General features: G+C 36.5%; 1 protein-coding gene across 7 annotated transcripts in view; it reads left to right on the top strand.

The window, feature by feature from the left end:
• NAALADL2 (N-acetylated alpha-linked acidic dipeptidase like 2) overlaps positions 1-27,224 on the top strand; it is a 1,267,271-nt gene that overhangs the window by 381,924 nt on the left and 858,123 nt on the right. The window contains exon 1 of one of the 7 annotated variants that reach the window (XM_041732041.1): positions 6,661-7,250. The exons of 4 other annotated variants lie outside the window; for them this stretch is intronic. In XM_041732041.1, coding sequence (XP_041587975.1) covers positions 7,073-7,250 — 178 coding nt within the window. In that variant the 5' untranslated portion in view covers positions 6,661-7,072. Of the gene's footprint in view, positions 1-6,660; positions 7,251-11,517; positions 12,214-27,224 lie in introns of those variants that run through there. 2 more of the 7 variants (XM_041732042.1, XM_041732047.1) reach the window with 2 other exon arrangements.

Genomic DNA, 27,224 nt, shown 5'->3' with positions numbered 1-27,224 from the left:
CCTAGATCATTCTTTGATATGGAGATGAAACTTCTTTTTTAAGGATTGGTCACAACAGTATGTTTTGAGCAAATAAACTTATCTCCGAGCTAATATCATTTAAGGATCCTCATTGAATTTTAAAAGGATGAGAGAAGTCACTCTATCACTTTGGGAGACCTTCCTGTTCTAGGGTTTTAGCTGGAGATTTTTTTTCCAGTCTTATTGTAAATTTTTAGCATGTCCTGATATTTCCAAATCAAAAAGTCCATCATTCTGCGTCGTCTTAGGAAGTTAGCATGCATCTTCCTTTAATATTTTTCCTTGGTAGTGGAGGTGGGGTGGGGGGTGCTGGGTGGCTCAGTCAGTTGGGCATCTGCCTCTGGCTCAGGTCATGATCCCAGGGTCCTGGGATCGAGTCCCGCATCGGGCGGGCACCCTGCTGGGCAGGGAGTGGGGAGTCTGCTTCTCCCTCTGCCTCTGCCTGCTGCTCCCCTTGCTTGTGCTCTTGCTCTCTCTCTCCATCAAATAAATAAAATCTTAAAAAAAAAAAAAAAGTATTCCTTGGGGATCCTCTTGAGGGAGTTCTGCCAGGGTTTGTGGAGTAGTTCTGTATAGATTAATCAAGTATTTGTGTGTGTGTGTGTGTGTGTGTGTACTTCATTTTATAGTTCCGTGATAGTATTAAATACACATTGAAAGTTCACTATTTTCTCTTTTTCAAATGATACTTAGATGATTATTATAGCCAGTCTTCCTACTGTCAGACTCACACGGATGAGGCTGAGGTTGCTAATAAATTAGAGTATATTGCTTTAAAACCTTCTGGCACGTAAGCCAAGATGTCATGAGATCCTCATAAAAGGTATATAAGTCATTAGATACCGTGATTACAAGCTTGCGTTTAATGTCTTGTTACACAGTTCTTCCACAATCTAGACGAGTGTTGTTCCCAGCAGCAAATGAGGATGCTTCGTAAGATCACTCCCACCTGCCTTCCACCCTGGCACCTCCATGTGTCTGTTATTTTTAGATGAGTCATTGTATATCTTAATTATGTGAAATAACCTGTAAAACACCAGTAATTGTTAAGCAAGTCTGTAGTAAGTGCCTGTGTGTGTTAGCATATAATTTATATAGTTCCTTGGCTACTTCATTTAATAAGACTGTAGTAGAAAGATCATGAAAATGACAATACTCTCCTTGTCATTATTGCTTGTTTCCTTGTTGATGGATGTGTCTTATTATGGAAAGAAGTAGTTACTTTCTTTGTTCTCTATCAACACAAATTTTCTTAAGATTCTGTATGCAATTTTATGAAGAAAAAAAGGAAAAGTTTAGTTACGTTACTTTTGACTACCAATCTTAATACAAAGCACCTGGTATGCTTTAATTTTGACTATGCATGTGTGTGTGTGTATATATATATATATATATATATATATATATATACACTTATATATGTATATATATGGTCAAATTTGTATGTGTATATATAGTCAAAAATATATATATTCATATTCACAGGTATAGGAAAGTAAATGTGGTTATGTATTCAACTAAGTTAAATGAACTAGATGCTAATGGAGGCTGAGGAGTCAGCGGGATGGAAAATTGTGGTGATAATGTGCTGACATTATTGAGTAGGCTGTGAGACCAGTGAACATACCTGAGCATGGAAATGACATGACTGCATTTTAGGAGGATCGCTCTCTCTGCCCGGTGACTCTGCAGATACAGAAAGGATGGATTCAAGGGAAAAGGAGAATTCATTTAGGGATTTTCTGTCTTGGCAAAAGATGATAATGGGCTTACCCAGAGGATAGTGAGAGTTAATTAAGGAGGTGACTTTCGATGACATTTAGGATATGGAATTCTTAGGACTTCGTGACTCTTTGGGGAATGTGGGAAGATATAGCTAAGGATAAATCCTAATTTTCTGTCTAGGGCAACTGGGTAGATGGTAATACTCAGATCTGGAAGAAAGGATGTAGAATATGTTCAGCAGCCAGTATTCCTAAGCATGAGAAAACCTTGTTTATTTCTACCCATTTTTCCTGTATGTATATATTATATGCATTCACCCCCTTCCCTACTTTACTACTTTACCTGTCTCATTTCTGGTAGGACTCAAAAACATTTAGCAGCTATAAGGATCAGACAATCCCAGCCTAAAAATTCTTGGCTATAATCAAACCATAAAATTTCAGCTTCATCAAAGAATGTTTAATCAAAAACACTAAGTGATGAAATGCCTGGGTCTAAAGCCAAATGGCTCATGGTATCAAAGTACAAACTTTCTCATTTTTGCACTGTTGACATCTTTATTTTAATCAAGATGGACACCTGGATGACTCAGTGGTTGAGTGTCTGCCTTTGGCTCAAGTCACGATCCCAGGGTCCTGGGATCGAGTCCTGCATCAGGCTCCCCAGGGGGAGCCTGCTTCTTCTTCTGCCGGTGTCTCTGCCTCTCTCTGTGTGTCTCTCATGAATAAATACATAAAATCTTTTTTTTTTTAAGTAAATTTAAGAAAAGTGGACTCATTTCAGAAAATTTTATGTCCTATCAATTCCCAACATTGGAAAATGTTTGTCAGATTTGGAGTGGTTTGACAGGATTGGGGATCTGTGTTGAGGTGATAATGAAAAACTAGCCATCCTATTACTTGCCTGACATCAAGTGGAGTATGCATGGATGCATTTTTCAGTAAGGTCTTTGCCCAGTGTGGGGCTTGAAGTCACAACCCCAAGATCAGGGGTTATATGCTCTATAGACTGAGCCAGCCAGGAGCCCCACCATGTTGGGCATTCAAATATGATCTGATTAAATTCTTTCAGAATACGGTTACCTAGTTCTACTTTATAGGTAAAGAAAAAGACCGAAACAGTTTAGATGTTGGAATATAACCGTATAGAAACAAGCTTTACTTTATTCTAAAATGCATGAAGTAAACACCACCAGTGTGTTGAGAAACTTTTTCCCTCTACCCTCCTAGTTTCCACTCCATGGGCCCTTGAGCAAACTGATGGATTAATGAGAGAAAGAGAGGGAGGGAGGGAGAAAACAGTTGTAATTATGTAGATTTGCATGGGAGTCTCACAAGGAATGAGACTCAAAGAGCCAGATGACTGAGGTTTATAGGATCTTAGTCTAAACAATGGAAAGGGGTTTGGGACTTCTGGAGTTGGGAGGGAAGTTATGGAAAAGTGAGGGAAGAGAATGTATAAGGAAGGCTTGTTTCTCAAGTAGTAAGAGTTGCCTCCAGGAGTAGTTTTGTTCCTGTTAAGGAGAAACTATTAAAAATGGAAATTTCCTTTAAACATGTACGTTTTCTTTACAAAGAAGAGGTTTATACCCCATTATTAGGCAATGAAGGGGGGTAAAGAACTTTTCCTGTGTCTACTGATTCTCATCGGCCCTTGAGTCAAAATAATCCACATGCCCGGGCACCTGAGTGGCTTAGTTGGTTAAATATCTGATTCTTGATTTCATGATCTCAGGGTCATGAGATCCAGCTGCAATGCCCAGAATGGAGCCTGCTTACGATTCTCTCTCTCTCTCAAAGAAAGATACTTTTTTTTCTATCTAATCTATCTCCAAACGCCAATGAGACATATTTGGGGGTAGGTGGTATATTTTGGCACTCTCCAAGCACCTCTACCTACTTCTTGAAACTGCAATCTCAAAAATTCATTCTGGTTGCTAAACATGGAATTTTCTCCTCATAGTAGCTTCTAGGATTACAGTTTTTAGAGTCTAATCTTTTTTCTCTCTGGATGTTTATGGTTTTGACCAAATTATTTGTTCCCACTCTTATACTTTTCATTGAGAGGTACCAGGTCTGTGTAATTATTAAATGTGTAACATTTTACATACCCAGGGCTCCATTCTTTATAAGACTGTGCCAACATTCAGAATTCTGAAAAACCACTTAGTATTTTTTTTCAAATTTTCACATGTATCTTCCCTTGAAAAACAGAACTACATAATCACTTTAATAACTATGCATAAGAAGTTTAAATTTCAACATTGGTATCTTCCTCTTGTTTATTTTCTAGGTAGAACCCTCAAACTAAATGATAAAGAATTGCATTTATTATCTTCTGTGCCCACTCTCTCCTTGAAGTTTGCTTTACAAATAGACTGTTAGAAATTCTGAAATGTGATATGGTTGGAAATGTTGTCTGAAGTCATCTGAGTTGTTTTAAAAGAAAAAAATCTTGATAATTGTTACAGCACTCTCTCAGAAGCTCATAGAAAACACACTCTTGTAGACTTTCTTTCCAATATTCTAAAAATATTGATAATTTTATATTTAGTGTTCCTTTCACCATTCAATAAAGCTATTGTATTTAATACTACCAGTTTTTATTTTTTGGTGTGTGTGTGTTAATCTAATGTGTTCACTATGTATGTTGTTTTTTTTTTTTTTTTTTTTTTTTTTCACTTCCATTCACTTCTCTTTGATTCTTTTTTGGAAGTTCTCATAAATGCCCTCATCTCTTTTACCCTTCTAGCTCTGAATTATTTGCCCTTGCAGATAAACCTAACTAGTTACCTTCATTTCTTTTTACTTTTGAAATTTAACTTGGCATTTTTCCCTCCTGGAGTATCTTTCATCATCTTCTTTATTAATCTGTGTCCTTCTTTTCTTTGAGATTTAATTTACCCTTTCTGATGATGGTAATTTTATTCACCTTTATAAAATTTGTTGATGGCATAATATAGGGTAGGAACTGTGCTATGTAGCATAGTTTTAGGGATATAGTGGCAGACACAGAAGAAGTCTCTAGTACAATAGCTCTCGAGGACAGAAATAAGCAGTACATACAATGCGATGTGATAAGAGCCACGGTGAAAGGGTGAAAGGAAAGGTCCGAGTTGTTAAGAGGCATCTGGGAGCATATAGAGGAAGCCTGAGTCAAGATTAGGTTCAAGAAGAATTTCTTCATCTGAATTAGACAAAGGGAAAGTGGTGAAGGAAGAATTTTCCAGGCATTTGAGGCACACACACAAGAGAGAGAGTGAGTGAGTGAGTGCATGGCGCTTTAGAAGTGTTGAAGCTATTTCAGTATAACTGAGAGTATATTTATGTTACTTTCTGGGCAACTACAAGCGCTTTTGGGGTTTCTGCTGTTTTTATGTTTTTCCTTCTGCTTAAAAATAGGACTTCTCCGTTCTACTTCCGTTGTAACTTCACACATCCCGTAATTCAGCTGGTAGATAATGGGTGTTTTGGACTGGTTATTGACAATTCTAGGTGCCTGGGACAGGTATATAAATACATTTCCAAGTTGTCATAATGAAGGAGGATTGGTATATGTGCTTCTCTTATTTGGGGGGAAGTCAGAATATAATAATTATAGTGTTTTGTTGAAAGACATTCAGTTTCAGGTTACATTTGATAAAGCGTGTAGCCTGGTCTATATGTTACATTAGCAGTTGTCCTCAGCAAAGACTATTCTGGGACAAACCACAACTTAGACTTTACATCAGAGGTTTGGGCATTTATAATGAGAAAATGGGGCCTAGACAGCAAATGTTCTAGATCACTTTCTAGGTGAAGACACTGAGATCCAGAGAGGTAATGAAAGAGAGAACTGTAAATTCACTATGATGAGGAATTTTTTTGAAAGATTTGTTTATTTATTTTGAGAGAGAGAAGAGCGAGTGCACTGAGGAGGGACAGAAGGAAAGGGAGAGAAAAACTCAAGCAGAATCTGCACTGAGTGTGGAGCCCAATGCAGGGCTCGATCTCATGACCCTGAGGTCACGACCTGAGCCAAAACCAAGAGTTGAAAAAAAAAAAAAAAAAAAAAAACAAGAGTTGGTTGCTTAACTGTGCCATCCAAGTGCCCCTGCAATGAGGATTTTTTGCCACATTTGTTTTCATTTCTAGTATTTTTGAGAATAACTATTCTAGTTGTTTAACTTTTCTTTTTTACATAACTTTATGTGATCAGTTTTTTTTCATTAATGAGCTAGCAAACATGGTATGCAGATTTTTTTCAAATTGAAAATCAAAGAACTATTAAAGGAGAAGATGTTTGAACCTTGGAACTTTCTTTTTTAAGCCATTCTGATCAAAGCTAAAGTTTAAGGAATTCTAGAGGGAGAAAATAGAGATTTCTTTTAATTCTGGATACTTTATGGGAGATGGAGCTTTTATAAATTATTTTTGTGATCCACTTCCTCTCTCACTTTTACAAATAAAGATAAATCTTCAATTTGTTGCTTATCTTTGCTAGAGATTATCTTTGTTTGAGGAACAATAGTTTAAATGAATACTTATTATATTCCTTGTAAAAAGGCAATGCAGATATCTAGATCCTGTTATGAGTGAGGACCTTGAGGGACTCTGAAATTGCATTGGATCATTTTTTAAGGATCTCTCAATAAGTGGGATAACTCACATCAGGACACGGCGATACCAGTGCTCTTCCTGGGCTTTCTTTGCACTTGTCATAGGGAGAAGGGACAAGAAGGGGAAGGAAGGAAGAAGGTGAAAGGTAGAGGAAGAGGAGGGGAGGAGGCAAAGTGCTCCCTGTGTTGTATTTATCATCTGGCATTCACAGTGTTTACCACATACAGGATTGTTTTCAGTCTTCGTAAGAACCTTCTGAAATACGTATCATCATTTTACAGTTGGGGAAACTGAGACTCAGAGAAAGTATAGCCCTCCTAGGTCTGCAGCTAGTACCAGAGATACTCCAAAGCTGGTCTTTCCACCACTACACAAAAGTGACTCCCAGGCTGTTCCTTATGTCTGTGGGCTTTTGTTTGTTTGTTTGTTTTTAATGAACAATGCAAAATTCACTTTATATTTTGTTTTATTTCTGTAAGAGACGCAGACCGGGAACACTGAAAAACAAAACTGGCTCTGCACCGTGGTATGTTGCTAGTATCCCCACTTGGGGAAAATGTAAATACAGTTTCGACTAAAGCGCAAGTAGAGAATTCAAAGTGAGTATCAGAACTGAAAGGAAGCCACGTTTGGTGCTGCACACGTTAATAGCAGAACGTTGATCAGGGGATGTGATCTCATTTCATAGCAAAACTGGTCCTGCAAGCCCAGGTAATTCAGGAAGCAGAATGGTAATTATTCACAGCAGAAAGCAGGTGGTTTACTGTTACAGTACTACAGTAGGAAGTCAGAAGGTCGCAAAGCTTGCAAGGTACCTGACACAACCTGAAACTGCTTGGCCCCCTTTAAAAAGAAATAATAAAATGGGAGAGAACGAAGCAAGTTTACCTAACACATCTTTGCAAGGTAAGTGCCAACAGTCTTTGAAATGTTTCCAATCAGAGAATCAAGCAGCTTCTATTACAAAGGGTGTGTGTGTGTGTATGTGCCCGCGCCCACCTGTGCACACACACACACACGCACACATGCACCTGCGTGTGCCCTGCCAAGCGAGTTTCAAGCTATGCTCTGAGGGTGAGGAAAAGAGGTGAGGATTTTTCCTGTTTCAAAAGAAGCTGCCTGTCTCTTGGGCTCAACAACTTAACCAACACAAAAACCCAAATTGGTGGAGAGTGGGCAAAGCCTTACCTTTATTGTCCATTATTATGCCGGAGAAATGCTGTGACCAACTTGTGGTGCGGATCTCTTCCATCATTGACACAGAATTGTTTTTTTGCCACTACTTGGGGAATTTTTATTTGTAATAAAGTTTTGCTGTATCTAGGGTTTTCCAGCTAAGTGTCCTTGTCCTGATATATTAATATAACCAAATTTTATGGTAGAAAACGGGATCTCAGAGGAGAGCACAGCAGGTGGGAAAAGGGGGTTTATTTTACAGGTACCTTTGTCCTTTGAAGGGATTGGCTTTGTTGACATTGGCTTGTCTAGGCTTCTGTGGTTAGGCTTGTTGATAGAAACAATACAAAGTTGCTCACATGTTTCACTATTTTGAGTGAGAAAAATTCCCTCTTAAAAAAATTCAAAATTGACATAATGCTGATTTGCTGCTAGGATTTCTAATAGGATAACGTCTTATGAATTATTCGTTGCCTTTACAAAGGCATTTTGGTCAAGATATGTTTTTAATTGACTGATAATGACATTTTAGTTTTGTTCTTGTGATAGTGCCACCAAGAAAATCCCTAAACCACCCAGTTTTCTATTTAGGGCATATAATCAAGCATATAACTACATCTGTGACATATAATGTGTATGAGAATAACAGTAAGATGATCACAGGCATGCCTGGTCATAAACTGTCCATTTTCTAAAGTTAAATTGTCCTACAGAGAATGCCTGTGTTTTTCCTTTATTTTCTTTAATCATTTCTCCACTAAACCTACCTAAGAATCCCAGAATCTTATTTTATTGCTGTATGTTTCCTAAAAAAACATTTTGTTAAATACTGCATAAAATGCTATTATCAACACTTTTAGTTTAAAGGTTAATACAAAAAAAAAAAAACACACACACACAAAAACACAAAACAAAAAAAAAATAAAGGTTAATACAAAAAAGAGTCATTTTAGTGCATTCTATTGAAGAAAAACAAGCCAAAAGACTTATTTAGCTTGATTCTATGAAATGACTCACTTATATGTGTTTTATGGAGAAAATGATTTTATGTATGTGATCATAGCATATATTTTGTCTCTCTAATGTCTTTTCTTAAAAAGATGTATGGGAAGTATTTAGATTGTTAATATTGTTCATATAAGGATGATTTCATATAAAATGATTTCATATAAAACTCTTTGGCAACCACCTGACTAGCCTGCTGTATAGACTTATGCGAGCGCATCACTGTGTCTGGGTTCAGAGGTTTTAGTAAACTGAGGAGTAACCAGGGCTTGTCTCTCTTTGTGTCAGCATCATGGGAAATATTTGCTTTGTATTTTAGAGTCCTAGAATGTCTATAGATTTTGTTTTACTTTATCCTCTGGAAAAGGTAACGTTATGTTATGGTGATATGTTCCACTATAAAAGGCGACTACATGTACACATGCATATACACGCACATATCCTTAATTTCAGAATTAATAATCGGTATATATCAGAAAAAAATGTATAAGTTTTAAACAAGAGCTGTGGTGAATAATTCGAATGTTATGGTTTGAGTTAGAAAATCATGTGCTAGATCCATAAACGTTCTGTGGCTGAGGGCCGCTTTGAGATTGGTTCTATCTCCAGCTCCCTTGTGAGCTCTGTGAAAACTTCCACAGGGAACATGTTGTTCCATCTGAGTTGAAATGTACCCTTAATGGGTCTACAAATAGTTCAGATCCATCTTCCTGGAATATTGCAGTGTTTCGATTCCAGTTATATTTGCCTTAAAATTAAGTGAATTTAGTAATCTGGAGAGAGCTAATGATAAGTGAGGGTTCTTCAATTGTTGGCTTTAAATTATTTCTGGATTTCTAATTATAAAGGAAAGTACTGTGGGGGATAATTTGCAGCTTCTTGTGTGGAGGTAAGAGATTTGGTAAATGTAATATCTTATGAAATGGATCAAAATATTTTCTGGGATCTTCATTTCTGGAATGGTCTAACATTATTCTTTTTGCCTTGCAACATCCTGTTCCAAATCTCACATTGAGTTTAAAAATTGTTGAAGTAGATGAAAAAGGCATTTTGAAATGTTGTTTAATTTTGCCTTTGACTTAGCAAAGATTCTGAAATACTCTGAAATAATACAATTATTATCAGCTCAGCTGGCAAATAAGCATGCTATAGCAGAAATGACTGCATATAAATACTTTGTTTTGCACATTAAACATATGGATGATTTAAGTTTTTTGGTTGTGAAGATTGTAGGTGATAGATTATCATTAGAACTCTATCATGTTCTTTTAATAGTGGGTTTCTAATGACACGTGTCTAGATTGTGACCATGTCTCGTCCCAACGTGGAGGGCAAGCCATAGACATTGTCAAAGACGATCCATTTTAGTGCTGTTTCCTGTAGGTTTTATACCCAGGAAGCCAGCGAGGAGGGTACCCTGGTTAGTGGAGCCTCTAAGCAATCAGCAGCTATGATATCAGGAACTTATTTTTTCCCAAATGAAAGTGAAGTTGTTCCAAGGTTATCTTCAGCTACATGTGAACAGATCTCAATTATCTTTTCAAACATAAAAAGCAATCTCTTCCTTTCAGTCCCAGTGAAAAGTAACTCTACAGAGAATAATATATGAGAAGGCTCATAATAGTCTCAGGATTCAAAAAAAAAAAATAGAATTATCTAGCATTGGATAAAATGCTAGATTTCTTTTTTTTCTTATTTCTGAAAATATAAATAAAATATATAAAATAATGTGGCGATAGGAATGGGGACAAATGCTGAGCATTTTATCTGGTAAGGAAAGGCAGCAGCATCTCCTTCCACAGTCCCTGCAAACTCCCCTGTACCACTGAGTAGCACCTGGCCAGTCTGCCAGAGCGGTGAAAGGCCACGACTGAACAACAGGAGGGGGGCAACTTCCAACCAGGCAGGTGGCTCCCTGGGAAATTCCTCAGGTTAAGATTTCTCCAGAAGCTACCCTGGGGGCATAAAAGGGCCCCTTATCTGTATGGCGAGTCAGGAAGGACGTGCATTTTCTATTCCAAGATTCTTAGTAACAGGCAGAGCAGAGCCTGGTGGGGATTGTACGAAAGGGAAAGAGCCTGTCACTATCCAGCCGTGTCCCTAATGTCCCTCATCCATCAAATCCCTCCTGCCTCAGCGACTTAGTCCAGATGAGCTTTTTCCGTTTTGTTTCCCTCCTCTTCCTCCTTGGTCAAAGCATGTCGAAAGCCCTCTGCTTCTTAGGAAAGGATACGGTATATAAATCCATCTTTGGAGTGATTTAAGTAAAAGATACCTCTTGGGTTCAATGCTGAGACAACCTTGAGAGCGGTTTCCCTGAGTGGAAGTCTCCTGTGGACGGCCCACACACCCTTGTCACTCAGGCCATCCACTTATCAGCTGCTCAGATGTCTTTGAGCATATTCTACTTATATCTCCCCTTCCTACCCCAGTTCTTGGTTTTCACGATCTAGGAAACCCCTCCTCTACAGGCTATAAAAGACTGGAGCTCAGGGGGGAAAGAAAAGTCTCCAAGCACAGAAGGGTTGGCTAGACCCTGTGGAATCCAAGGCCAGGTCCAAAGAGCAATCAGCAGAGAAGAGAGGACTCTTCAACAAGGAGAATTTGGCTGTCAGAATTAGGGGAGGAAAAACCAAAAACCCTATAGAATCTTAACATTTTCAGGGTATGAGGCAGCTTACAGAGCCTCAAGTCTGATATTTTTACTTTGTAGAATAGCAAACAGAGCCGATGAAGGTAAGAAAATTACCCTTGTTTTCTCAGAAGCAGTTGCCAAAACCTAGATCTCCACCCTAACTGCCCAGACCCTGTAATTTTATAGAGGAATTTGGCACATTCCATTCTGGAGGCATCTGCTTTCCTATTTGAAAAGGGAAAAAAATCAGACTTATGAAGACTTTCAATATTGATACCTTTTAGAGTCTCTCGTTATGACCTGGAAAGGATTGTCCAGTATTCATTCAAGCTATTATGAGACTGGTCCATCCAGGTGTGGGATTTTCCTTGACTATAAAAGTTGCATTGGCTTTTTAACTCGAGTTTCCTTGACTTTTCTCACAGCCAAGAGGAGTCCAGACACACAGGCATTGCATGTATCCTGTTTCTCATGATATAACCATTTTTTTTTTAAGGGAAATTATACTTATCCTGCTGGGCTATGAAAAGAAGAAAAAAAAAAAATCTAGGCAGGAAGGTGCCTTAGTGTCTGTGCTGCTAAATTGCAGCCGGAGGGCAGCAGTACTGTATCCCCCAACCTGTTATACTGGTTTGGTGTGCATGTTTACTTTCTGTGGTGGAGAAAGTATCTCTGCATTCATCATTGCAAACCATGCCTGTGAGTGTCTTGAAATCTTTCTAAAACCCCAAAGAGGACTGACCAGTTTATGACTCTTCCTTCCCAGCCTATAGAACCTTAACAGCATTTTAAAGAAGGAGAAGTGCAAGAAGCTCTTGTTTAACTTATCCATGTTCCAGGAGGAAGGCTTCCTTCCACTAGCTCTCCCTGATAGGTCAGGGCACTTGAAGACCTGAGACATTTTGGAGTTGAAATTTAATTATTAAGGCAAAAGGGCATTTTGGAGTTGGAACTTCCAGAAGCTCTGCTGAAGAGACCTTATTACATAAGGATAAATTTGAACACATTTGGAGCCAGTAAAATTGCAGAAAATGTCAAGGCATGAAATCCCAGGTGAGTCTGACCTAAGTGGGTTAGGCCAGGGGACTCATGAAGACAGCTAAGGGATTTTTTCCCCCCCAGATATCAGAGAGAGAATCCCTGAAGTAGGCAGTGGGTTTAGGAGTTGAATTCTGCAATAATGCATAAGAGGTAGTTAATGACAGCAGCACAACCGAGCTGAGGAGCTCTTTTTTTCTTGTCTTTGTAAATGGAAATAGGATCTTTACCTTGTTTGAAATAAAACAGGAAGCAATGTACTTAAATGGAACATGAGATAAAAAAGGGTGGTTAAAAACTTGGTACTCAGTTAAAACTTACTGCTAGGGGAGAGGCCAGTTCTCAAACACTTTGAAATTTAGAGTTTGTTCATAGACTTTTGAATGTTCTGAAAAGCAGTTTAATCCCCTTTGATTTAAATGGTATTTTATGGCACCGAAATTGTTTTAAAGGGAAACATTTTAAGTTTCAATTAAAGTCACTATAAAATCTTGAAAAGGTGATACATACCTACAGGATGACTTGATTGTTTAAACATTATTATTAATAATGCAATTAAATTTTTTCCTTATATTTAAAAGACTGGATCTGTCTTTGCATCTGTTTTCTTTCCTTAAAGAAATAAAACAAAGGGTGTAAGTAATGATCTGATGATTGTACATGTATAAACACCTTATAATTATTACATTGTATGCCTATTTTCTAGTTTTGGAAAGAGTTTAAACAAATTTAGCTAACTGAGTAGAACAGCAAGCCAACTTTTTTTTTTTTTTTTTTTAAGCCAAGCTTTTTTGTATCACAGTTTTTGGGGGGAGGATTAACCAAGCACATACTTGACTTATTGCAAGGTATTATACTTGCTACATAAATGAAGGAAGATCAGGTGACTGACTAGATTGCAAAGAAAATGTGGTTTGGATGAAAACCCTTAAGAAGGAATTGAGCTTCGGTTTTATCCCTTGAGCTTTTAATCTCTCTCCAGGAAAAGTATGTGTAAATACTTTTATTTACCAGGGCTGTTTTGTTGCTCTGTTGATAGATGTTTAACCATCTCCATAGTTGAACACTTTGGGAGATGCATTCAAAACTGTGTTTATAATTAATTAAAATGCAACTCACCTGTCCTCTTTAAAGCCCCTGGTCACTGTAATTCAAGATGTGTAGCGTATACTTGGAAAAAACAATAAGTGTGTGACTTCTAGTACCAAATCTTACCTACTAAAAAAGCCCGGAATAGAAGTATTTTGAAAAGTAAACTACTGGACTTAATGCAATTCATATAAACATGCAAACGGTGTGCACATACACCTCTTAAGCAACATAGTCAACTTTGCTGTGTGACTTCAGACCTTGGTAAATGATTCATTTCTGAGATGTGATTAAACTCTTGAAACCATTCCATCTCTGTGATTTTAGTTTTTGTCTTCTCAAAAGTAAGTTCCTTTGGAATTGAGATGTGAGGAGTAGAGAGAGCTAGAGGGTCACTATGCTTTACTTTCCTTTTTGTTTATGGATATTTAATGCAATCAGAGACAAGTCCTATCTTCCTTAAACTATTGATAAATCTTTAAAAATTCTTCATCACGTCAGCATTTTTGGGTGGTCAACTTCAGAGGTGGAAAATGTACGTTGTCACCAAAGAGGGAAGTTGCTTCTACTCTTACCAATTCTTGGTATTGTTATAATCACAGACAGCTATCTAAGAATTTATAGGGAAACCTAGGCATTTATGGAGAGTTTCATAGAGGGGATATGATGTAAACTGGCTCTGGCTGGTTTGGTAAAGTAGAGTAAGTGGCCAGAAGGAAGAAAATTTTCCCTGGAAAAAATAACAACAGAGACAAGGCATAGAAATTCTACTGTCCATTTATTTACATGCTTTATTCTCCTCTTGTTGAAAACAAAGATTTTCCCAAAATTAATACTTTGAAATAAGCTACAAATAAGTAAATATAATAACAAAATAAGATTAAAATAACAATTAAAATATTGTATATAGAATATGTGCCAAAACATTCTAGTCAGCTACCAAACAGGACACAGATTTGTTTTCAAGCTTCCTAGCAGCCAAGAGAAAGTAAGAAATTGGTTTTAAGATTTATGATGTTCAAATATGTAAAAAAAAAGTTTCAGCTATTCAAGGGATGTATAGAGATGGTGACAGACATCAGAATAATTTCTATAGATGGCAGGGGTCAGATCTAGCTACAAGAGAGGGATTTCATTAAATAAGAGTTACAGAGACAAAGAAAATAGTATTATTTAACTCATCTTAGAATCTTGCTATGCATGATTCTCTTTTGAGCTCCTTAAGTTGCTTTATTACTCTACTAGACATTTGTCAGAAAAAAAAATATATAGGAAATATATCAAACATGTAATAAAAACCTGAAAATAATAAAAAAGGAAAAGGACACAGAATAATAAGAGATAGACTTAATATCTAAATGTTTATATGATTGAAGTTTTAACATTATTAACATTTCAGAGTATAAAAACTCATTTTGAAAATTAGGCTGCTATATATATTTTCTAAGGATATGGTATTACTCAAGTGTCTCTCCTGCAGTTTCTACTGGGTTTTATATAGTTGTTTTATATTTATTTTGGTTAACTGAAGGTTTCTGTACATTGACTGTGGTGGATTTGGTTGGGGAGCGGGGAGTAAGTGCAAAGGGATGGAGAATAAGAATAGAGGAAAAAAAAAGAATAGAGAAGAGCACATAGGTATTGATGAAGTGCATGTTGCATTAAAAACCTTCTTTAGAAACTTTATAAACTGTAAGTGCACTGGGGTGATATTACCTTAAGTTTCTGTTTTTGATATGGATAAATAGGAATTTGGGTGAAAAAAAGAAAATAATAATAATCCTTTTATTCTTAAGCCTGAGTTCTCATCCGTTTTAGTTTCATATTTTATATTTTCAGTCTGCCATTTGCCTTCTGTGAATTTCTTTTATACATCATATTTCTTCTTGATTAGAAAACTTACTTATATTTCTAGAAATTAGTACTTACTAAATTATTTTCAAAAATACTCTCAGGTGACTTGATAACATAATCCACAATAACACTGGTACTTAGTTCGTAAGATGTTCTGGAAAAGTGATCTTCACATGGAATTTGCATTTACTTATGTTGATTCCATAGTAAATAACTTGTTTTTATAATCACATATATATAAAGGAGGAAATAACTAGAATTTATCCGGTACTAAATCAAAGCAGAGATTAATAGGCTTATTTGAATCTCAGAAATTTTGGCCTTTCTTTCACCAACAAACACACCAAACTCAGACTTCGAACCCTTGTAGGGACTCATAGTCTCTGCTAAACTTTCTGTGGTTTGTTTTCTTTTTGTCATTCAGTTGTCAGGTCAGATATCATCTCAGTGATACCTTCTCTAGTCTTTCTCACTAGAGCAGCCATTCTGTCTTAATGTTTGATTTTAATTCTTTTAATAGCTCACTATGGTCTTTTAAAAACTTTATTTTAATTTTTTGGTGCATTTGTATATTGTCTATTTCCTGGAAAAAAAAATAAAAATAAACTCTTCTGTCTCTGAGATTAAAGACCATGGCTGACTTGCTTATTTCTCTATTTCTAGTGCCTAGAACCACACTAACACAAACTATATTTTCAATAAGTGTAGACTTAATATGCTCAGGAAAAAAAAGTCAAACATAAAATTCATATTATTCCTGTGTCTATGCAATTTACATTTATTCCAACATGAAAATTAGTTGAGCATTAAGTAGCAGTCACTTAACATGGTAAATACAAAATGAAATAAAACAAGAAAACTTAAGTAAAAAAAAACAATAATAAAAAAGATAAATAAAAGTCTTAAAATGGAAAGAAGCATTTGTCTAGAAGAATAATAATTGGCGTAGAGTCTATTCTAGGAGATTAGGAACAGTGTGCTGTCATTCAAAATTAGAGAATTGTTCCTTCTCATTTTTTCATTCTGTGACTTTGATTGGGGTTACCTAGATAAGTTCTCAAATAGTTTAAGTCGTGGTGATAGAAGAAAACATGTATTAAGTGTATACCGTGTGCCAGAGACTGTTCTAAGTAGTCAATATATTTAAGCTTCACAATCACCCAAAGGGGAATATAGACTCCAATGCAAATAATTATGTGACTATCTCTTTGTTATAGAAAGAAAGCTGCCCTCCTGTTCAGTTTCAAATTCATCTTCATTGTTGTCCCTCATCACACAGTAATGGAAAACTTTGTTCATGTAATAATGGTGGGATTTGGCCAAAATCAAATCAATGTGAGTCATACTTGAGGATAAATTGGTGTTCATTTGTAGTGAGTGCAGCAGAAGGAAGAGCTTGTGAAAACTAGGTTTCTGGCTTAGGTGACAGAGAAAATAGTTCTGTTAGATGATTTAGGGGATGCAAATGGGGAACAGTTTAGGAAGAGAAATATGAGATTGTTTTAAAGAAAATGATTTTGAGCTATAAGTGTTATATACTGATGAGAATGTCCAGGACCTAAATTGCAAAGATGATGCTAGGCCTTGGGAGAGAGTCCTAGGATGAGATTAAAGAGTTGGAAATTATTAAGACTGAAGTCCTACATGCCGCTGTGGATGGGGGAGATTATACAAAGATAGATGTTAAAGGAAAAGGTGATAGAAAACACTAACATCTGAAGTGTGAACAGAAATGAAAGAAATGGGGGGGGTCATAGGACAAAAAGAAGTTTCAGATACAGCATTTGCAGGGCAATGCATAGTGGGGTTTTCTCTATTAAAGGAGTGAAGGATGTCAAATGTCAGAATAGTCAAATATTTAGGATCTATTTGGTGATTCAAAGCCAGAATTAAGGTGCAACATGAGGAAGTAGCAATTTGAGAGTTATCAAGAACAAGGTGAAGGGCAAAGACCAAGTTGTAAAGTTAGGCTGTGCGAGCTACTCAGTGATTGTGTCGTGGGAACGGCCATGGCTGGGGAGTGGTAGACAGAAGATAGAACGAAGGAGGCAGATCCATCACAGCGGTGCTACCAGTAGATATAATGTTCACCTTTCACAAATGAGAAATCAGTGTCGGGGGAGAAGGTGAAGGGTGTGTTTGATGAGATGAGAACTTGGTCTCATTAGAGCCACTTTATTATTGTTTTTTCTTCATTATAGTAACTTCAAAGAGCAGGAGGGCAACTTTCTGTAAGGAAAAATAAGAGTGAGTGTAATGACAGATTCACCAAATTGTAGAGGAGAGTGGGTGATGGAGCTTATACCAAATGGGCTGCATCTTTGTAGTAAAGGATGAGTTCATACAGCCAAGACTTAGGGTGGGGCTACGTGTGGGATGTTGATTCCATGAAAGAAAATTAAGAGGTTTGGCCTAAGGCAGCCTCAGAGAAGTTAGGAGACCATGAATATGGGAAAGCAATAGGAAAAAAAAAATGCCAATGACTAAGCCAGTTTTCATAGAGATGAGAGTGTGTGTTATTGGCTGGTATGCAGAGTTGGAGACGATGACTCTGGAAGATTGACACTCTAACGTGTAGCACCACCCCGAAAGCCCGCTCCAGCTCTTTACCTTCACAGTCCATGCCCCTGGACCACAGCTGGACTAGAAGAGAGTGTACATGTTATTACAGAATCATCCAGCTTTTGAACAATAATGGAACACCCATTTTTATAGCTGATAAGCTTTTTATTCTTTATTTTATTTTTTAAAAAAAGATTTTATTTATTCATGAGAGATACACAGAGAGAGAGAGAGAGGGAGGGAGAGAAAGAGAGGGGCAGAGACACAGGCAGAGGGAGAAGCAGGCTCCATCCAGGGAACCCAATGTGGGACTCGATCCCAGGACTCCAGGACCGCGCCCTGGGCCGAAGGCAGGCGCTCAACCGCTGAGCCACCCAGGGATCCCCCTGATAAGCTTTTTTAGTGGTGTCTTCTCATCTATGTAACATTTGAAAAGTGCCCATATATAACTGGCCATATAGTGTGAATGTGACAGACCTATGAAACTTTGGGATGATAGAGACCCACTTCCATTTGGCTCTGTTAGAAGAAATCAAAATAAGGTCGGATAAGTTTTTAACCTGCTCGAAGATTTGAGACCCTTGGATAGTGATTTGTAATCGAGTTTATATGGTTAAATCATTATCATTGATAATAATGAAAAGGGCAAGTAATAAAATTGGACGTTTAGTAAATACCAATGACAGACAAAGCCACAGTTTAAATCTGGGGCGTATCTTACTTCACTGTTTGTTAATGACCACGTTTCCCAGGTGTACCATTTTAGAAGAGCTGCCTTTAAAACGACGATAGAAACAGAGAAAACCACAGGACTGCCCAGAGGGTGTTTCACATGCTTGCCATTTATATCCATATACAGAAATTAGTGACTGTTAATTTTTCTCACTGGAAAGAATATTTTATTCCCAGTCTATTCCATAGCTGATATATCTGCTTTTCTGTAGGTACCGTATTTTACACAAACTCACGCAATCTCCTGCATACGAATAGTGTTTTCCTGTTTGAGGACCTCCTGCTTCCTCTTGTCCTACCTCCCCACACATCCTTATGATATTTCCATCATACCTGCATTCCCGGAACTTTTATTGAAGGTGATAAAGCTCTGAAGAAGTAGTTGGAAGTAAATGGGTTCTACTAAATTCAAGAATGTTTTGACCATTAACCTTCAGTTGGAAGTTTTAGGTGACCACAAACTGGTATAAAGGAATATAGATTTACCCTCTACAAAATACACTTTAAAAAGGTTTCTTAAACAATTGGTGCTTTGCTGATGTAATGGATACCTCCTCTTCAGTGTTTTTAACTTAACAAATTACATGTAAAAGCCATAAACTCCTTTATATTATCCATAAACATAATAAAAAATGTTACACCACCTAACTTTGACTTAGTCAATAATTCTAGGCTTGGCCTTAGGGTTTAAAGAGAAAATTATTCCTGTTACACATTTTAATTATGCCATAAACTTTGGGAAATAGCTATTGATCCTCAGCATCTGACATCAGAAAAGTTGTTCCCTTCTTGTTCTGTAGCTGCTGAAAGTATGACATACAGACTAAAAGTGAAGAATTTCAGAGGAATCAAAGACACTACTTGCACAATAAAGGATGTTTTTGGTTGCAGTTGTTACTTAAATGTTAGGAGATGTAAAGATCATCTCGTCTAAACAACTTTCTGATGAAACCAGGATCACACATTTGAGTTAAGAAATATTTTACCTTATTTTATGAAAAAAATATTCTCTAATGGTACTCTTGATTATCGCTAATATTTTAATACAGAAATAGGGTTTAATCAGGACTTAATGTATATATAAGATTTTCCTAACTTACATAGAGTGATGAATGTTGGAATTATCATTTTAGAAGTAATTATTTCATAGTTTTTCATCCTTGAATCAGTGAAATGAACAAAGAACTCCATTCTGTAAAAATTAAATAGATATCTGAAAAAAAATAAATAGATATCTGACATTGATGAAGATGATGATGATGATGATGATGATGATGATGATGAAGAGAATAGTTACTGTACATAGAAATTTTACTAGGGGATAGGCATTGCTTTAGTTTCAATGGCCAGACTTAAGCCTCACATCCACCATGTGAGAACTGGTCTCAGTTTCTCCCTTTTACAGAAGGCTCAGAGAGATGGTGAAACTGTTAGGAATATATAGGAACTAAATGGTAGAGTTGGGATTCAAACCCAGGTCTGTATGACTCCTGAAATGTTGGTCCTGACTAGATATGGGCTTCTTAAGTTGTTATTTTCAGCAGGTTGGAAATTCTTTGAACTTTAGACCATTTAATGTAAGTAGATTTGTATTTAAATCTGAACATACCAAATTTATGCGATTGTTCATTCAACAAACGTTATTGACACACGATTATGTACCAGGCATATTATTAGGAGCTGTTGAAGCTACATGCAATAAGTCATGGACACAGCAACTCATAGTCTACTGTATGTGTGTGTGTGTCTCTATGTTTATATACCCTCAGAACTCTGATAACATTCTAGAATTACTCCTTCTCGAACTTTGGAATCTCGTTAAATGTATGGTCATGCACCTTGGATACTGTAATGCCCTGTGTGGTCAGTTTGGAGACCTCAGTACCCATATAACCTCAGCCATTAAAGATGCTGTTTTGAGGGTATCAGCAGAGAGTCTATATGGACTTTTGTTGCCACAGGAACCCCTACTTTCTCACAGTGGGAACTAATAAGTAGTAGTCTTCAGCCATTTCTTCCCTACCTTTTTCTTCCTAATCCACAATGTGATTAAATCCCTCAGTTAAAGAATCTGTTAAGCCTTCCATGTACATAAGGCCCTTAATAGTGACTCTGGATGCGATGGTTTGCACAAATCCACTTAATTTAGCTTTATATTAAAAATCCCTAGAACTCAAAATATAATTTTTGAAATATAAAAGTCTATTTTTTTTTATAAAGAAATGTACAATTTTCCCCGAACTGTGCTTTAATTAGGGGGCTGCTATCTAGCTTCCACTGAAGCTTTTACGCATATAGTGGTATGATCTTGTAAGGATGAGTTATGGGCAGTTAATTGTCAGACATGTCAAGTGTAAGCAAAATTTTCAAACTCTTTATTTATTTGCTTATTAGATTTTATTTTGAGAAAGAGAGACTATGAGCAACAGGGTAGGAGGGAGAGAGAATCTCAAGCAGATTCCATGCTGTGGAGGGTGGGGGTGAGAGGCATACATGGGACTTGATCTCATGACCCAGATACCATGACCTGAGTGAAAATCAAGAGTTGAACACTTAACTGACTCAGGCACCTCTCAAACCAAATTTATTTGTTGTTTTAATCCTCATCATTGAAGAGAAACCAATGATGGGTGTAGATGGTCTCTCAAATGCATTATAACTTTCTCCCAGGATATATACATTGAGAATTATGTGAAAAGTGCCTTAGCCAGTTTAGTGCCAGTGAACAAGCCTTCCTCATGGGAGTTAGGCGTTTTATAAAGTTTATGTTTGAAAAAGGAGAAATAGGAAGGCTACTCTATGCATGGTACCAATCCAGGGGATATTATTTAAGTTACCTAATTTTATTCTCAGAATAGTATCTAAACCAATTATTAGGTTACTATGTATGCACAATCTTCATGCTTGGAAGAGAATTATCGGAGAGAGAAAAATTTAAGCAAAGAGGTGATATTTGATTCCTTCTTAAATGAAGAGCTCCCCAGTCAAGTAAATGGACAGTGTTCTTAAGGGATAAGAAACCATTTATACAAAGACATTGTGACATGAGTAGTGTCTTTCAAAAAATTCAATTATTAGTTCCTATTACGTGTCCAGCGAACATCAGCTATGGGAATGCTGACTTTTTCTTTTTTTCCTGGACTGGCATTAAACGTGTTTACAATCCACTGATTACAGTTGAGTTTTAAGGCTAGCTACATTTTAAGCAGAGTGGATGGTCTTATGCTGTTTTTACTTAATCTCAGAACACGTGTGCCTGTATCATCTAGGCTTTGTGTCCGTTCACCAGATTGCATGTGAGCAGATGTGCACATGTCCAAGATGTCAACCACAGTTCAATGATCTGCTTTTGTGGAAAGCATCAGATTTTCTTTATGCACTTGCTCTATATGAGAACAGGATGTCAGTGCCTCTCGACTCCAGTCTCCCCTACTGATACTTAATGTGCCAAGTTAAAATACTTGCATAGTGGACAAGAAGGCAGCATGGGGATTTCCTGGCCCTCTTTCCTGCCAAATTGACAGGTTGTTTTGCAGCAGGTGCACAGCAAAGCGATTAAGAATGTATAGGTTGACAAAACATGTGTGATATGACTGCAGGCGGATTATGTGAATGACATGTCATGGCACATGTTGGCCCCAAGAGATTACACCTAGGGTTCTGGGGTGTAAGGACAATCTATATGCATATCAAAGCATCATCGAGTTGGTGAGTGCTCAAGAGAAAAATAGCTTTGACTAGGAGTCTACATCAGCGAAGTACATGGCAATTCAAGGTATATTTTTTGCTCCTTAAATATTTTACAAATGTCCTATTTATATGAGTAGGTGCAATAAGCATCTGTCTTGGGAGATGTGTGATATTTTGACTGCTGAACAACTCACTCAGCTGCCAGGAGGACAGATAGCCTGGTTTGTTAAAATTCATGATTGGAAAAAAAATTCAATGTCATCCAATTCATCTTAAAAACATATTGAGCCGTTAGTATCAGCCTCTCCCACTTCTAGGATGACTGACATTTTACATATAATGAAATAATACAAGTCTTGCTGCCTTACTCACTAATTTTCAGAAATATTCAAAAAGCAGGAGGAAGAAAAAGGTAGATTTTGATGATAAAATAATCATTCATGTATTCAGCACAAACATTTGCATAGAAATTTTTGCAGAGGTATGGGCTGCTCAAAATCTTTCCATGGACCACCAGTTAAGAGACCCCACATTAAGGATTTTTGTGTTTATATACATTTTTTAAGAGACAGGGAAATAGATTTCATCAAAGGAATTCATAATTCAGATGGCATTGAGATGATTTTTAATGTCTTTTCTCTATCAAAACTTGGGTAATTCACTTGATGTCCTGATACATCCCTGTTAAGACTTACTAGCTTTCCCCTAGAGAAACAAAAATATATACTATTTTCTAAGAAAAAAAAAAGTTCTGTGTCCCTTAGTTGTGACTAAAATAACTGTAATTTGCAGTATAAAAATGTAATGCAGAGATTTTCTGCACTTTTTGATCGGCACTTAAAAGCAATCTCAAAATAAAGTGACATATTGCCACTGTGGATTAAGGTAGAGTGTTATTTGCCTATTTTTTATTTAACATGGACCATTAAAACTAAATGCAAAAGTGCTATCTATAGATATAAATGCTTAGGAGAAATAAAAATGCTGTTATAGTGCTTATATTAATACCTTAATGTTTTAACTTCTGGTTACTAATCCACTTAAAAATGGATTGAAGGGAAATCCTGTGATCTTTAGGAAAAAAATTAAATGTTAGCTTTTGAGACTTATATAAAAATCTAATATTTCAAGCAGATTTATTTCCATCACATAGGTTGTAATATATACTATATATATTCATTTAAAGCAGATATTGGGACACCTGAGGGGCTCAGCAGTTGACCATCAAACTTTGGCCCAGGGTGTGATCCCAGGGTCCTGGGATCGAGTCCCACGTCGGGCTCCCCACAAGGAGCCTGCTTCGCCCTCTGCCTGTGTCTCTGCCTCTCTCTCTGTCTCTCATGAATAAATAAATAAAATCTTTAAAATATATAATCAGATATTAATAGCAAACACAATCTTGGACTTCAGCAGAATGATACATTTTACACAAAAATATAAGAATCTGCTCTGTTCATCATTATGGTCTGTCCAAAGAATACTGACTAGGGTTTGAGTTCTTATTCTAAGACTCCATTAGAGTAAACCTGTGAGAGAGACAAGACCTGTCAAACAATTGTGGAGTAATTGAAGTTTTTGTTTTTACTCTTCAGCTTTTTTGCTACATTTCCTTTCTAATATCGCTGATCATCCTTTAGCTTAGTTCCTCTCTGTCCTTCCTATCATATAACCTTCGTATGAAAGTTCAGCATAAAATGATCCAATGAAATTTTTCACAGTAAAATGTTATATTTTTCATGGTGGAATCTCAGGTGTAAGTTTTTGTGTGATAGTATCTGCTCTACGTCCTTCAAACATACAACGTAGATGACATCTGTTGAGATTTCAAGTTAAGGTCTTATTTTACCTGGCTCTAAGTTTTCCTCATTCACGGGGTTATACCTGAAATTTCACAGCCTGAAATTCATTTCATAGCAAAATGAATTCTCATGATCACGTTACTGATTTTTTTTTTTTTTTATCCTCCTCAGTTATATTGCATTTTAAGAGTCATGTGTTGTAGGATGGCCTGAAGGAGGAGGCATTTGCAACTGGGGTCTTAGCTCAGGCTGCTGTAAAGGAACACCATAGGTTGGATGCCTTAAATCCCAGACAGTAGTTTCTCACAGTTGCGGAGACTGCAAAGGCCAAGATCAAGGTGCCTGCAGAATCCTTTCCTGGTGAGAACCCTCTTCCTGGCTTGCAGATGGCTGCTTGTGGCCAACCACAACAGAGGAGAGGTCAGTCCTGTCTCTCTTCCTCTTCCCGTAGGAACACTGATCAAATCATGGGGCCCTACCCTCATGCCTTCAGCTGAAACTAATTACCACTCAAAGGTCCACCCCAAGAACCATCATATGCCTTTGGCATATGAGGTTTGGAGGGATAAAACCTTCAGTCCATAACTTGTGTCATTCCAACAAATGACTTAGACTCTTGAGTTCTATTTTCATCTATTTTGCATCTATACAGATACTCCTTTCCCTCTTTTCTCCATCGAATTTTCTATCTTGGTAATTCGGTACAACAGGTAGCAAATTTATAAAGTTTATCAATATATTCTTAGAGCTGAACTAAATTACTCTCTAGTTACCTGAGTTGAGGTCTCTCTCTATAAATCAGCGTATTGAGTAAATAGAGATTCCTCAGCCTGTGCAGTTTTCAACTCAGCCAATATTAGACATCCAGAAAAAGCCCCCTCACCACACTCTCACACACAAAACAAACAATACCAATCTCAACAAGAAAATAAAAGTATCATTTTGAATACAACTATTAAAGGTTTGGTTTTATTGCCTTTCAGCTTTGGTTTTGGGGACTTTTTAAATTAGACTAAAGAGCCATAGATTTTAGTGTCTGTAGCTATGTTAAGTGTTTGAAAATATGTAATGTTAAATATAATTGTTAAGTATAATCACAAGGGGGAAGTACAAGAACCAATAAATAGTAGCTACAAGGCAAAGGGTTAGTTGAATGTAAAGAAAGACTTTTGTATGGTTTCAAGATGACGTGAGTTTTCTTTGTAAGAAAAGTAGAAGTTTACTATCCTAAGACAGTGAATTCCTTATGAACAGATATATCCCAGCGTTAAGTTGAATTACTACTAATTACAAAGATATAGAGGATGCTTACGGGGTTATATATGATGATTTAAAGGTAGTTCTAAAACCAAGAGCGTTCTATTGAAATGTTAGCATTTATGTATACATTTGTCAGGGAATCATCTTAAGGAAGACTACAAGGTGAAACACTGGAACCCTCAAATTTGGTTACTTAGCATTTGATTTTGAAATGGCTTTGTGGTTAAGTCTGAATAAATAATAAAGTGATAAATATGTAGGTGCAGTCTAGTAAGATCTTCTAGAATAAGATTTATAAGATACTTTGACAAAAAAGTATTTATTTATTTATTATTTATTTATTTATTTATTATAAAACAGTATTTAAATGATTAAACCTAATACTTGAACTGAGCATGCAGTGAATTACTGATTGATAGATAAGAAACTGGATAAAAGACCTCCATGTATTAACAAAAATCTGTTTTCTAAGTAAGTCTGTATGTTATTATTATTTACGTCTTAATGGGATTAGACCAAACTGTTGAATTGTTATCCTCTAGGAAAGTTTATGGCCTCGGCAGCAAAAACTTACTAAAATTGCGTGAAAGAACATGTTCCTATGAAAAATCTATATTGCAAAAACCTACATGTTCTGGATTAAGCGTTTAAAAGCACCTTAATTTATAGGTCTTGCCTCCTAGGACCGTCTCATGTTGCTCTACATCTAGTGCCTGTGATAATTGCTTACTCCACTTATAAGGACAAATGACGCCGGCTTTTTTCTCTCTGGCAATAAGTTCAATATGTTCTTTTCTTCCTGGCCCCGTACATGACAGGAAGGAAGGGTTCTTAATGATTTTCTCGCCTCTCCCGTACCCCCACTCTCCTGTTATTCATTAAAGAAGTCATGTCTGATATCTGATTCTCTTTCTCATAATTAGTGTACCTTAGAAGACAGATAAGATAAAAAATGGCCATCTGTTTATTTGTTCTTTTTGATTAAAAAGATGCGTAAAGAAGAGAACTCAATGTGCAATGCCATGCTTTCCTGCAGGCCTGTTGTTGCCTTCAATGTTTATATAAAATTCAGTATTACTGTGGCTCTTCAATCTCAGTAAACATATTTAAAGTTATTTTATGTGACTGTGTATGAGAACGATTTTTAGTTTTTCTAGCACAGGATAAGCCAAAACGTACTGACTTTTTTTTTTTTTTTTTGAGTTTGTAGAAGTATAAATGGCTTTCTGCCCCATAATAAGAGCCTGCAAGGTGTTTTATACGTGACCTTCTATGTTTACTAATATATGTACTAAACACATGTTTTTCTATACTTACTGTATTCATCTTTGTTAATGAGGCTTACAGAATGAGTGAAATATGTCTGTTTTATTAAGGGACACCTTAACTGTAGACAGTTTTTTAATTGCAAAGATAAAAGAGAAACCCAATTTTGCTCTTTCTTAATCTTGTGAAAGTCAGACTTCCGAGTTAATCGGCTTCACTGTAGATCAATCCACACCGGATAGTCTTTAGTCTAAAAGTTGAAAAAATGAAGATTTTATTTTCAGTGTGACCTTGCCTCTAACATATGTATACTTTCCAGTGACTTCTGGCTATGATATCATAACATTTTTTTGTTTGTTTGTTTGTTTTAGTTCTTGTTTTTCTGAATCTTTTTTTTCTTCTTGAGGTGACACTTCATTCACAGTTTTGAAATACAAATTATTTTCTTTTCCATGTGGATATTACATTTCTATGTGTTAAGTTTTTCTATATCTAGCAATATATCCTATATGATTACTTGCTTCAAAGGAATTTTAAAAATCTATGTTTTTAAATTCAAGTGAATAACAGGTTTATCACATATTTTCTTGTCCTTACTTCTCATTCGACCAGCTACAACTCCATTTGTCTTATCCTCTTCTGGTAAGACTTCTTTAAGTAATTGTCCCTGGTTGCTGCTTCCTGTTTCTCCCTCCTCTTTATTTTAAGCCCCTTCTTGTCAGACATTTGCTCAGACCATTTACCAAAAATATTCTTATCTAAGTCACTAATTAC

Source organism: Vulpes lagopus, chromosome 17 (assembly GCF_018345385.1).
Source record: "Vulpes lagopus strain Blue_001 chromosome 17, ASM1834538v1, whole genome shotgun sequence".
NCBI classification, from domain to species: domain Eukaryota; kingdom Metazoa; phylum Chordata; class Mammalia; order Carnivora; family Canidae; genus Vulpes; species Vulpes lagopus.
The sequence above is the reverse complement of the archived record's forward strand: the minus strand, read 5'-3'. Positions and strand labels throughout refer to the sequence as shown.